Source organism: Dipteris shenzhenensis, chromosome 14 (genome assembly GCF_047967505.1).
Source record: "Dipteris shenzhenensis isolate YYH24624 ecotype China chromosome 14, Dip_SZ_1.0, whole genome shotgun sequence".
Taxonomy (NCBI): Eukaryota; Viridiplantae; Streptophyta; class Polypodiopsida; order Gleicheniales; family Dipteridaceae; genus Dipteris; species Dipteris shenzhenensis.
This window is the reverse complement of record NC_141609.1, coordinates 39,892,541-39,904,840: the sequence shown is the minus strand read 5'-3', so window position 1 is coordinate 39,904,840 and position 12,300 is coordinate 39,892,541. Positions and strand designations below refer to the sequence as shown.

The following is a 12,300-nucleotide window of genomic DNA, read 5'->3' as shown; positions in this document are numbered from 1 at the left end:
ACCAACATGTTAGAGGGTGTTTCCATGACAAGGTTCATCTTCCCGTGGTACTATGAGGGGAGAGGTTTTCTCATCTCCAAGGAAGTCTACAATATGTTGCTTGCCTTTGCCTTGTGGTGCCTTGGGATGAGGTCTAGTCTTGGGCAAGCATGGTGGTGTAGGGGAGTCCATCTCAACCATAGAGGATACTCTGCACAAAGCATCTGTTTGGCTGATACCTCTACAGTATGTAAAGACCAGTTTCCTCTTTGCTTGAGTCTCGCTTGAGTCAACGAAGATGTGTACCTCAAGGTCCGCCAAATAGGGGGTTGTTCAACCTAGAAGAGCACAACAACCATAATAACATGTGAGAAAGAAAACCATAATCTGGTCTCGATAAAGATTTGATACACGTACGGATATATCAAGGTTATGCACATAACATTGGAACCATGAAGCCCTTTGATGGATCAAGGTTATGCTTACAACATTGGAACCATGAAGCCCTTTGATGGATTGTTGTCATAAAGAAACAATCCAGGTAGAGCATTAAATTTCCAAGAAGCAGGAGTGACCATGACTACAAATAAGAACGGACCAAGAACGACATTAAACCCATTAGGAGTGACCTTTAATGATAAGCATGAAAGTTTACATTACGCTTGCCATGACATATCCACAATCTACAAGCTCCCATGAAGCCCTTTGATGGATTGTTGTTGTATAGAAACAATCCAGGCAGAGCATTAAATTTCCAAGAAGCAGGAGTGACCATGACTGCAAATAATAACGGACCAAGAACGACATTAAACCCATTGGGAGTGACCTTTAATGATAAGCATGAAAGTTTACATTGCGCTTGCCATAACATATCCACAATCTACAAGCTCCTAAAAATTAACTTCATGATGTATAAACATTGTAACCAGCCATAATGACAATTGAGCTTAAGTGCAGGCCAATAAAGCCTCGTACACGTAGAAGTATTGAGACTCGATAAGTGTATAACCGTAATCAAATGCCATATAAGCTTTCATAAATCTTTGTACATGCATTGTAAGTTGCCACTTACTCCATTTCCACATGACCTTGTAACATTAAGATTTCACCATTTAGTGCAACCATTTCAGCATTTTTCTTTACGACATTGTCAGTACAACATTTTACCCATCATATGCATCATCTTTACAACCATCCGTTTAGACAATGAAGATATTCTTTCAACTTGCAAATATCTATATGTAACATAAATATTATTGCCAGAAATAGATATCGCAATGTACTACTTTATAGATACGTTACTCTTGTGCATTGCTATCACTTGTGATATCATTATCATCATTAGTCAGAGGGTCACTTGGAACCTCCTCTTCCACGTCCTCTTCTATGCAGTCGTACTCTATATTATTGATGTAGCCACAGCTCAAGAAGACATACACACAAACCATGTGCATGTGAGGTGTTGAAGACCATAAAAGGTCTTCCCAAGGTTAACTATCAAGGTCTCTCTCTTTAAGAAACCTTCCTTCACATCCCATATTGGATATAGGAGATTATCAAAAAATGCATTTGCCAAGTCTTTTTGTACTCACATGGTATTTGTTTTGTGGATGAAGTAAATAAATACAATCGAGGGTGTTGGTTCAGTAAATAAATACAATCGAGGGCCTGAACCAACTAACACCCACATATTTTTAATTCAAAACTCTCTCTCTTTCTCTCTCTCTCTCTCTCTCTCTCTCTCTCTCTCTCTCTCTCTCTCTCTCACACACACACATACACACACACACACACGCATGTGCACATGTGCGCATGCGCACACACACACACACTGTTGGAGTAAAGGCCACTGGCCCAGTCTATACCCCTTTATACCATACATATATAATAAGAGCTTACCTTCATCTGGGTGAGTTAGCACCCACCATTTTCCATTGTTCTCCCTTTCTTTGTTGCTCTCCGATAAGACCTCCTCTCCATCAACTGGTATCAAAGCTTGGTTGAGCGAAGCCAACAAGGAGACTATAGCATTGTGGTGTTGATGTGCCAAGATACTATTTCAACCTTATATATCAGGTTGCCTCAACTGTTCTAGCAGTCTATTGCCTTGTTTGAGTGGGGAAGAAGGAATATTATCCATCTACGATAAAAAACGACCTCCTGCTCTGCAATTCCAGCCTGCCACATGTTTTCGGACAATCTATTACCTTGTTTGAGTGGGGGAGAAGGAATATTATCCATCTACAATCAAAAACGACCTACTGCTCTACAATTTCAGCCACTAGAAGTTGCCTTTTTTAAGGCCCGAAAGCAAAAACGTCTTTTGCTTGTGGCAGTCCAATTGATCAAAGGTGGTTGGTACATTCAAATTTCAGTTGGGTTTATGCCTTCAAGTTGACACATATCAAGCCAAAGGTTGGCTGAAAGTGATTGCTTGCAATTGATGCTGTGGGGGTTAAAGGTCACTGTGCCTTAACCCCAGTTATGTACAATACTCAAACACATATATAAATGAATGAAAAAGAAGATTAGGGTGGTTCTGCACCCACCAAAACTTGTGTGGCTCTCTGTCTCTCTCTCTCGCTCTCTCTCCCTCTTCCGTTCTTGCTTCCGTTGAGAGCACTCTCAACTGGTATCAGAGCTCGGGTGATCTAGCTGAGCGTGCGTGAATGCTTGGAAGCTCAGCAGCTCTGTGGGAGGAAGGAGAAGCTTTGTGGGAAGCTTTGTGGGTGACTTTACTTGCATCCGAGTGTGCAGAGACCTTGGAGGAACCTTTGGAAAAGTCACTTTGGCTTTACAAAGTGGTTTTGAGAGCCTGTTAAGAGCTTTCAAAGAAAAAGTCGTTTTTTGAGCTTTTCCCTGTTCCGTTCGATGACAGAGACTCCGTATTGACTTGTGGAGGCAACTATTGCTTGCTTTTGGTGTCCACATTACTTCAGGAGCTTGGAAACACCTTCATTCTTGAATCTGAGATCATTTCAGTGGATTTCTGACTCACTGTGTCAATTCCTGCGTTTTTTGCCCGGGTGTTGGAACTCAAGTTTGGAGCAACCATTTGCAGATCTGTCAGTTCCGGTGGACTCAGGAGGTCCTAAAACTTCTATGTTGCTCATCATTCGCACTCCGGTGGAGTTTACAGATAGCTCTGTTTCCAAAAACGTTTTTCAGTCCGTGTGTTGGACCCAGTGATTGAGACCACGGTTTCCAAAACCGTCTGTCCCATTGCGTTCCGGACGCCCAAAAACCCCTACCTATCAGTTCTTGCGCGATTCGGTGAAGGATTTTCAGAGTTATAAATCTCTGTGTATTCGATTTCGTCTCTCTGTTATGCATTTTTCATACTAAGGTTTTGAAACCTTAGATTTATGCCACATGGCAGTGGATAAGTGTTGACTCCCATTTCTCACTCATCGGTTGGGATTTTGGAGTTTTGGCAGAAGAGAGATATTTGCAGATTTTCTTGCTGAGTCCGATTATGCAATGGCGCCCATGTTTTGAAGCATCTCAGGTTCTATTTTCAGTAGCGCTCATTACTGTGGGACTATGATTTCTTGAGCATACCTTATGCAGATCACTCTGGTTGCAGTGAGTGTGCGCTCATTCGTGGTATGCATTGGGTTGCAGTGGATGATTTATAGGCCATTTGGATGCATTGCGGTCCTTGTTGGATGCGCTGATAGGCCCAAATTGCCTTGTGGGATGCTATTTTTTATGGACGCTTTGCACATGGATGCTATTTTAAGCTGAGGGACAGCTTTGACACATTGCAGGTGATGCACTGATAGTGCTATGCTCTCTTGGATGAGACATTATTGATGCATATGCCAGTGGACAGTGTTTATGCTTGAGTCATTTGGCACTTATTGGCATTTTCTTTTGGGCCAGATTTGCTCATATGGATGCATAGTATATGCACATGAGTCAGATGCTTTGAGTTTTGAGTTTTGGTGATATTTCACTCTATTGTGGCATACACATTTGGGTGCACCTGGTATTTGGTGTGATTCTCTCTTGCAGGCACTAGCATTTGGGATTTTGCTTTATTTGCATCATGGCATCCTCTTCCATGCCTGAAAAGGAGTTTTTCAGCATTAAAAAGTTTGATGGGACAAACTTTTCTTTGTGGAAAGAACAGATAAGGGATGTGCTTATTCAAAAGAAGCAGATTAAACCCTTGGCAGGGATTGAAGCTAAGCCTACAAATATGTCTGAGGATGATTGGAATGAGTTGGATGCATTAGCAAAGTCTACTATTAGACTTCATCTTGCAGAGTCAGTTTATTTCACAGTAGTAAATGAGCAGACTACGGAAGATTTGTGGAAGAAATTGTGTGCCACTTATGAAAAGGAAATTGCCTCTAATAAAGTTTACCTCATGGAGAGGTTGTTTGAGCTGCAGATGAAGGAAGGGGTCTCCATTGCTTCTCACTTGAATGAATTCAATATTATTTTCAGCCAGCTTCAGGCTTAGAAAATGAATTTTGATGCGGAGACTAAGGCAATATTTCTCTTATGTTCATTGCCATCCTCATGTACAGCTGTCAGTAACTCTGCACCTGGTGGAATACTGAAATTTGATGATGTTGTGGGTAGCTTGTTGGCCGAGGAGATTAGACGGAAGTCTATGGATGGCAACAAGCAGGATGCAGCCTTAAATGTGCAAAGGGGCAGATCACAGTTCAGGGGGAAGTCCCAAGAAAGAGGGATGTACCCCTTTTCTATACAAATCTGTAAATTTTTTTCAAAACTATTTTAAATAGTCCCTTATGTATATTTATTTCTGTAAATTTTAGAAATTAAAAAAATCCTTCTATTGAACTCACGTGATAGGGTTACATATGATGAGTGACCCCCCCGAGCAAAAAGGATTTGGAATTCTTCTATTGTGGGAAGAAAGGCCATTTCAAAAAGGATTGCTACAAATGGAAGAACGATAAAGGCAAAGGCAAAACTAATGTGCAGCCCAAGAAGGAAGAGAAATCCACAGTCAATATAGAGGAAGTGAATGCCATAAGCAACAATAGTGATGAGGGTGACATTCTTTATGCCTCTATGTTTGAGCATGCTTTTCTTGTGACTAGTGATGATGCATTGTCACAAAATTGGATACTAGACTCAGGAGCATCTTTCCATGTCACTCCTAATGGGATATCTCAAGGTGTATGCCCCAGGCACACCTTGGTTTCTATATGTGTGTTTGCTAGAGGCACAGTTAGGTGCCCATAAGCACTGTTAGGTGGTGGTAGATGCCACATAGGATGATTTAGAGATTCTAGGAGCTGATTGAGGAGATGAGTGTGGAGCTTGGTGGCTCATGTAAGAGGTGCCTACATATGGACCTCACCTTTCTTCATTCCATAAGCAAGCAAGCATTCTCTCATTTTGTGTTTAGCTTCATGCTTTCCTTTTAGTTCTTCAACATGGTATCAGAGCACTATGATCGTCCTTGAGCCCATTTGTGCCATGTCATCTTCTTCATCTTCTTCTTCTTCTTCACCTTCCTCTCCATTTTGCCCCTTTTTGCCCAACCACTTGGAGGGCTGAGTTCTCTACCTACAAGCAACCATTCCTAGGGTCCTTCTGGCTGGAGAGACCCTTCATATGGGTGGACTTCCACGTCAGTAGAATTAGATAATAGTGCCCATGAAACTGTGTAACAGTCGTCTTCTTCCTGACGCCATTTCTTGCAATGCGACTTGTTGGAGCAGCCATTCTAGAATTCCTCTGAGCCAAGCTTGCACAACATTATGAGCTAGCTCGTGTCCAGATTTAAAGGGAAATGGTCCACCAGGGAGGGAGAAACAGCCAAAAAACCAGTCGACTTTCAAGCTGCTGGCTATGGCGACGTGACGTGGCATTTCGCCTCTCCTCCTTAGTGTCTCTTCTCTTGTATATCAGCTTTGTTTCTACCTAGAAAGCCCTCTTTTATTTTCTTTGAAGAGTGAGATACAAGCCCTCTAAGTTCAAGCCTCTGTTTTGGACAGTTTTGACAATGTTTTGAGTTTGATGCTACATTAGATGGAGGTAGTCAATAGAGCGAGCGAGAAAAAGCGAGCGGGCCCAATGAAGCGAGCGAGTTTTTTTACAATTCCTCCGATGAGAACAAATTTGAAACCGAACTTACTATAGCAAGATGTTGTCATAATAAGCATACCAATAATCAGACTTACAATCCACCCTATCTTTCACTTGAAGAACATAAACTAATTACCAAACTCATAACATAGATGACTATTGAAATACCACTTCACCCGCAAAATGCACTAGACCAAAACTTTCCAAATGTATCCATGGTTCACCACAACAATTATCAGTCTATGAACAAAATGGTGTTTTAAACCATGTTCTAATCCCCCTGACATTCATCATCAAGAAAGTAGTTGCGCACATGTGGTTTATCTAATTGCCACTCATCATATCTCTTGTCGGCTGTCATGAATCTTGCCATTTTTTCTGCATAGCATGGCAACAAACTACAACAAAACATACATTTCAAAGGAAAGTAAGTCAAAGTGGAACAATGAAAATAATTTCCAACAAGAAGAAAGTCTTGCCATCCTTATGTGTTATACAAAAGACAATTCGCTACCAACAAAAAGCAAAAAAAATCAACTGCTAGATCAAGGCCTTACAAACACTATCCAAAGCATCAAAATTTGTACTTTCTTGATTCAAAGGCACCCGTAAATGTTCACTATCTACCATATTATAAAGATGCTAAATAACACTTTCAAAGTCCTCAATTTTAGCATTCAAAATATATAACAAAAAAACTCAGGGCCAGTAGCATACTACTCATCAAAGGGGTTTGTGACAGGTTCCACTCTCTCTTCTTCCCCCTCTCCATCATGCTCTGACCTGATCCGTTTTCTAGAATGATCTGCCACAAGTGGCTCAACAATGCTAGCCATAATACTGTTGTCTGAATCAAATGAAAAACAAGGCCTGCCAATGGCCTGACAAGCACGCATAAGAGGGGCTGTACCACAACCCATCTCTAGAACCAGCCCTCCAGGAACACAGAGAAGAGACATAATGCAACCTACAAAAAAACTACTCCTCTCTAGTCCACCTCGTGCTAGCTGAGAAGACATCGGCATGATTGTCCTTGCAGAGGGAGGTATGTAATGAGTCCAGACATCTTCACGTGGATCAATCAAAAGCTGTTGGAAAAGTGGAAAGCTCTCCTCCCAAAAAACTATTGGATTCTTCTTTGCTCTACGTATTAGAGCTAATACTGAAGATTGCATCTGGAAACCACATGGAGAAAAACATGTATAGTATATTGACTTCAACTAGCAAGCATTATAGCATGAAAGATGGCAAAGATAGCATGCATAGGACTTATCCTTCCAAACATAGCATGCATAGGACTAACGAGGAGACATTTGTCAAAGACACTTTTATCATGGAATGCAAACATAGAATGCATGGAATGGTAGCTTACCTTAACACTTTTATCATGTTCTCTACAAAATCCATATGGAAACTTGTCATGAATGATCACACGTCTGACAACCTCCAAGCCCTGAACATATGCAAACCGTTCCATCCAACCAATACATTGTCCTACAAGCAATTAATTTTATTTAAAACTAGTAGAATGGAAACAAAAAATGTGAAATGTCAATTGTGGTATTGTGCCTTACCTGCCAAAGGACATATGCATGCCAACCAACCACTATCAGACAAAGAAGCTGATGCAATTGCAAGCCCATGCTGCACATGGTCCTCGAGCAAGACATTCCAAGTAGGAGTGGATCCTCTCTCATCAAGTGGATAGCCAGATGGAAAATCGAGCAATATAAAATCTGAAGCCCACTTCACCTTCTTACCCATCCTCTTGTAGTCCTGATCTCGACTAGCCACTGTAATAAAAAACTCATGCAAAATAGCATACTTATCATTTCTTTTAGAGTCAGCAAAGTCTTTGCCCATTGCAATGTAATCTCCAACTGTACAAGCAAACAAAGGTGTGATGCCACGGGCCAAGGAAATGTCAGGTGACTGTGATCGATGGAACACGTATTGCTTCACAAGTCCCGAGATTGATTCTCCACCTATATGCAAAAGCAAATTAATTACAAGTAAAACTAGTGTTAAAGGAACAACTACATATGCAGAACACAACAACACCCTTACCTGCACTCTCTATGTGATCCATTTCATGCCGCATAGGACTAGATGGTCCCTCATCTAGAAAGAGAACAATCATAAACTTATTAATGCAATGTCAAAACAAATTGAAGACAACATCAACAAACAATCATATTGTATCTTCCTTACCTTTTTCTGTAGGATGTTCTTGTTTCTCTTTCTCTTTCTTATCTCTCCTTGAGCTTCCCTCCACTTTGTCCTTACTTGCTTCATTGGCTTTTTGTGAAGCATAAGTATTGTACAAGTCTCTTTCTCGCACCAGTACTTGTCCTTTAGGAAAATCTATCCACCAGGGACAATGTGCTAATTCCCATTGAGAGAGACGGTGCATGCCAGGTGGATACATGCATGCAGCATGACCAATCTCCACCCAACTCTTGCACAAATTTGGAATGTCAGAGATCCTTTTCTCTATTGCCAAGTGGGAGAGATATCTATCAACCAAGAAACCCAAAAAAATTGGATGTCCCAAACCATCAAAAGGTCAAAAAATCAAGTGGAACAACTATCAATGATTGTGTAATTACATGAATCAATAGCACAAAAATAGACAAATGAAAAATGAACCTTCGAATGAATTGACAACATACCTATAAACCACCCTATGGGCAGCCATGTCCAACTCAGATAGTCCATCTCCTTTTTTTCCACCCTTGCTCTCCATCTTTGTTTCCTTTGATCTTAGCACCACAAACATATGTTTTCTCCCCTCCAGTTTTATATCCTCCATGTATTGCTGCAATGTGTAATCCTTAGGGGTATCCAAAGGCATGCCCATTGTTGTGATCACCCTCAAATCTTCAAGCACTTTCAATGACTGTCTCTCCACCTTCTCCAAAAATATCTCTCTACTAATCCACCTAAACAATAAAAGTTGACGCAATTTTATAATAAAAAAATAAGAGTCATGTTATTGGCAAGAAACAAACAAACACCATGAAAGATGATTTGTATTGGTAGAAGAAACACACCCTCTGTACTCAAGGTCGCCCACAGGCATGAAGTACATGTCTCGCATAGGTTTAGTGGCTTCTAACAAAGAAAGGAAAATATTTTTTTTTTCTAATCTCAAATCAGACTTTGCAATGAGTTGGAGCTTCTCCAATGTCACGCAAGAGTCCGCACCATCAAAGCGCAAGGCAAACAACTTTTCCAACCAAGCCTCTCCAAGACCAGGATCTATACAATTCAACACCTATCCAAAGATGACATGTCAGTCACTTAACTTCAAAATAAATGCAACAAAGTATAGAAAATTCAATTCACACCTTTCCCATCCTATCAGCAATTCTCTTTTGAATTATGGTACGCTGCTTTCCTTCTGCCTCTCCCCTTTGATCTAAAGGTAGCTTTGTAGATATTTTGTCCATTGCTTTTTTAAGCTCTGTATTGTACTCAACCTACATACATAAGTTCCAATTAGAGAAAGCAAAGGAGTGATAAAGAAGTAAGCATCAATACAAATGCAACATTCTACCTGGAAGACAAGCCTTGCCAGATAACCTCTTGTCAATGGAAACCATGGCTTCTTCCCTTTACTCTCTTGAGCCCTCCAATTCTCTATTGATTTGATCTCACTCAAAGACAATGTTTTCATAAACACCATAGAGTCACACTCACAAATGTTGTGTGCATTTATGAGTATGTCCCTTAGACTGGGTTTGATAATGGCATGTTCATTCATGCTAGAAAACAAACAGTAAAGTACACAACCCAATCAATAAATGCAAAGTAGCATAAAACACAAATGTGGAGAAGATTCAAAGAGTCCATGTACTTACGAATTCATTCGTTGTAGCCCTGCCAAGAGAGCAATCTCACTAATTTTCCTTGGGTCAATTATTGTGCATACCACTCGTACATGTCTTTTCTTGTTTGTAGGAAAGATTTCCTTGATAACACTCATCCATGCAGTGGTCCTATGATTGCCCTCCCAAACAAATAACATCTTTTGCGACATAAAATGAAAGTCAGTGTTAGACATCACATCTTTCTCAAACTCCTCATCCACCTCTCTCCAGGTGGGAGACCAACTCTTCCTCATATCATCTGTCACAACTATCTCCCCTCCATCACTCTTGCAGACAGATACAATGAAAGACCCTTTCTCCGGGAGATAGCCCTCCACTTGAAATGTACTTTTGAGTGAAGATACATCATCACGAAGTCCTCTCACTCTTGCATAAGGTATCAACCTACACAAGGGAATGCGAGGACACTGGTTTGAATCAAACATCCTACATTTGCCAATCACATCACCTCCTCCTTCCACCTGAACTTCACTATCATCCAACTCATCCTCCTCCACTCTTGGACCTTCATCTCTTTGAGTTGATGATACTTCAACCTCTAGACCCACCACACTTTCTTGCTCTTCGGTTCCACCTACTGATGATTCAACATTGTGATCTACTTTTGTTCCTCTTGTCACCTTTGTAGAATGTGCCACTTGAACTTTTCTGCCTTTTTTTCCTGTCATCCTGAAAAGACAAAAAACAAGGCATTTTTCCAATCATAGTTCTCAAAACCTTTTCAATAAAAACCAAAACTAAAAACAAGAAACAACATGTAACAACAGATAGAGTATAACCTACGGCAGGTTCAAAGGTCTTCTCAAATCTTTCCATATGCTCAAAAAAACATGAGAGCTTTTTCACATATATATATGATAAAGGGTTTGTTTATGAAAACATATCCAATACATATCACGAGGGCAAAGCCCCAAACAGATAATGAAGTGTGTACACCTCATAAGGAAAAAGCTTCAAACAAATATCTCAAACTGCTGACATATATGAATGCAAAGGTGTGTAAACTCGCACTTATGAATAAATATCATTTTACATATCTAGACAAAAATACATGTATCTACCAATGCAATTGATTTCCAGTTTAGGGAACATTCACCCACTTGTGTCCTAAAAGAAAAAGTTTCATCTCCAATGCACATAGTATTTCAACTTGCAGTGGTATCTATACACTTAGATATATGGAATTGCAATGGCAAATATGCACTTCTATGCCTACCCCTTACCCTCATGAAAAGACACCTTGAGAAGCGAAAAAGGACAGCGCGTTAACGTGCTGTCCTTTTTGGCATCTCAAGCTGTCTCTCATGAACGCTTTTCAGCAAGGCTTTTCTACTCAATCCTCCATGTATCAATACTCACAAGAGGTTGCTTCGACTATTTCATCTTTTGTCTCCAAGTATGCTTTGGTATACAGGTCTTATGGTCTTTGGAATGCTATTGGACTCTTGGAGGGATAGGTCACATGGTCTTTTGATCGCTATGCAAGGAGGGGACTATTGGACTGCCCGAGGGACCAAAATAGGCAACGCGTTAACGCGCTGTCTCTTTGGGTCTCTCATGCAATTCTAGAGCATAAATAGGACTGTCTTCGAAATGCTACCTAGATGCCGATGGTCTACAAGGTTTTCTAAAAATTTTCCTCTTATCTCTACACTTGAACATTGGACTTGCACTCGCTCATTTGTTTTGTGAACTTCTTTCATCCGTTCAAGAGCTGAATATCACTTGAATGCCTCACATGGGAGAGGGTCTTGGACTGAGTTCCCCTCCCTTGCATGACTCTGGGTAACTCTAGCAACCACATACATGCCTCGTATATATGGTTTGTAGAATATGGGCATAAATTTTTGACGGCAAGTCCTATAAAATGAAATGATACCTCGGGCTGCTACACAACCAAGTCAACAAAAAACCTGTGAACACCATCGAGTCCTTAGCAACAACCACCGAGCAATGCAAGCAAAATGGAGTAACGAAACAAAATGGAGCAAGCAAAAATCGTGAAGAGCCCGAGGAGATAAAATCCGACACCAAAATGCAGACTAATTAGACTATACAGAAAGGCGTACATCCCATAGCCTGGGGCAGCAAAAGAGGCAGTGCGTTAATGCGCTGCCTCTTTTGCTGCCCCAGGCAGTCCAACTGCCACCACAGCAGTTGAACTATGGGAAGTGTGGGAAGGCATACACAACATAGCCTGGGGCAGCAAAAGAGGCAGCGCGTTAACGCGCTGCCTCTTTTGCTGCCCCAGGCTATGTTGTGTATGCCTTCCCACACTTCCCATAGTTCCCATGTTGTGTATGCCTTCCCACACTTCCCACACTTCACAACATAGCCTGGGGCAGCAAAAGAG

General features: G+C 40.9%; 1 protein-coding gene across 1 annotated transcript; it reads right to left on the bottom strand.

Annotated features, from left to right (window-relative positions):
- Positions 1 to 461: 461 nt before the first annotated feature.
- Positions 462 to 10,006, bottom strand: LOC147894615 (uncharacterized). Its single transcript, XM_087385348.1, has 9 exons — positions 9,918 to 10,006; positions 9,405 to 9,536; positions 9,108 to 9,331; positions 8,727 to 8,996; positions 8,266 to 8,570; positions 8,122 to 8,175; positions 7,815 to 8,039; positions 667 to 756; positions 462 to 559 (listed from the first exon to the last, which is right to left on the bottom strand). Exons 2-9 carry the CDS (start codon positions 9,504 to 9,506, stop codon positions 462 to 464), a joined length of 1,368 nt encoding a protein of 455 aa, XP_087241474.1. The 5' UTR covers positions 9,507 to 9,536; positions 9,918 to 10,006.
- Positions 10,007 to 12,300: the final 2,294 nt, after the last annotated feature.

What these genes read in the sequence shown, in the direction of transcription:
- LOC147894615 (XM_087385348.1), bottom strand. Translation starts at nt 9,506, where the DNA reads ATGGACAAAATATCTACAAAGCTACCTTTAGATCAAAGGGGAGAGGCA. An exon ending in TTGCTGATAGGATGGGAAAG is followed by an intron (nt 9,332 to 9,404) that starts GTGTGAATTGAA and finishes ATCTTTGGATAG; the next exon opens with GTGTTGAATTGTATAGATCC. An exon ending in AGAACATCCTACAGAAAAAG is followed by an intron (nt 8,176 to 8,265) that starts GTAAGGAAGATA and finishes TTCTCTTTCTAG; the next exon opens with ATGAGGGACCATCTAGTCCT.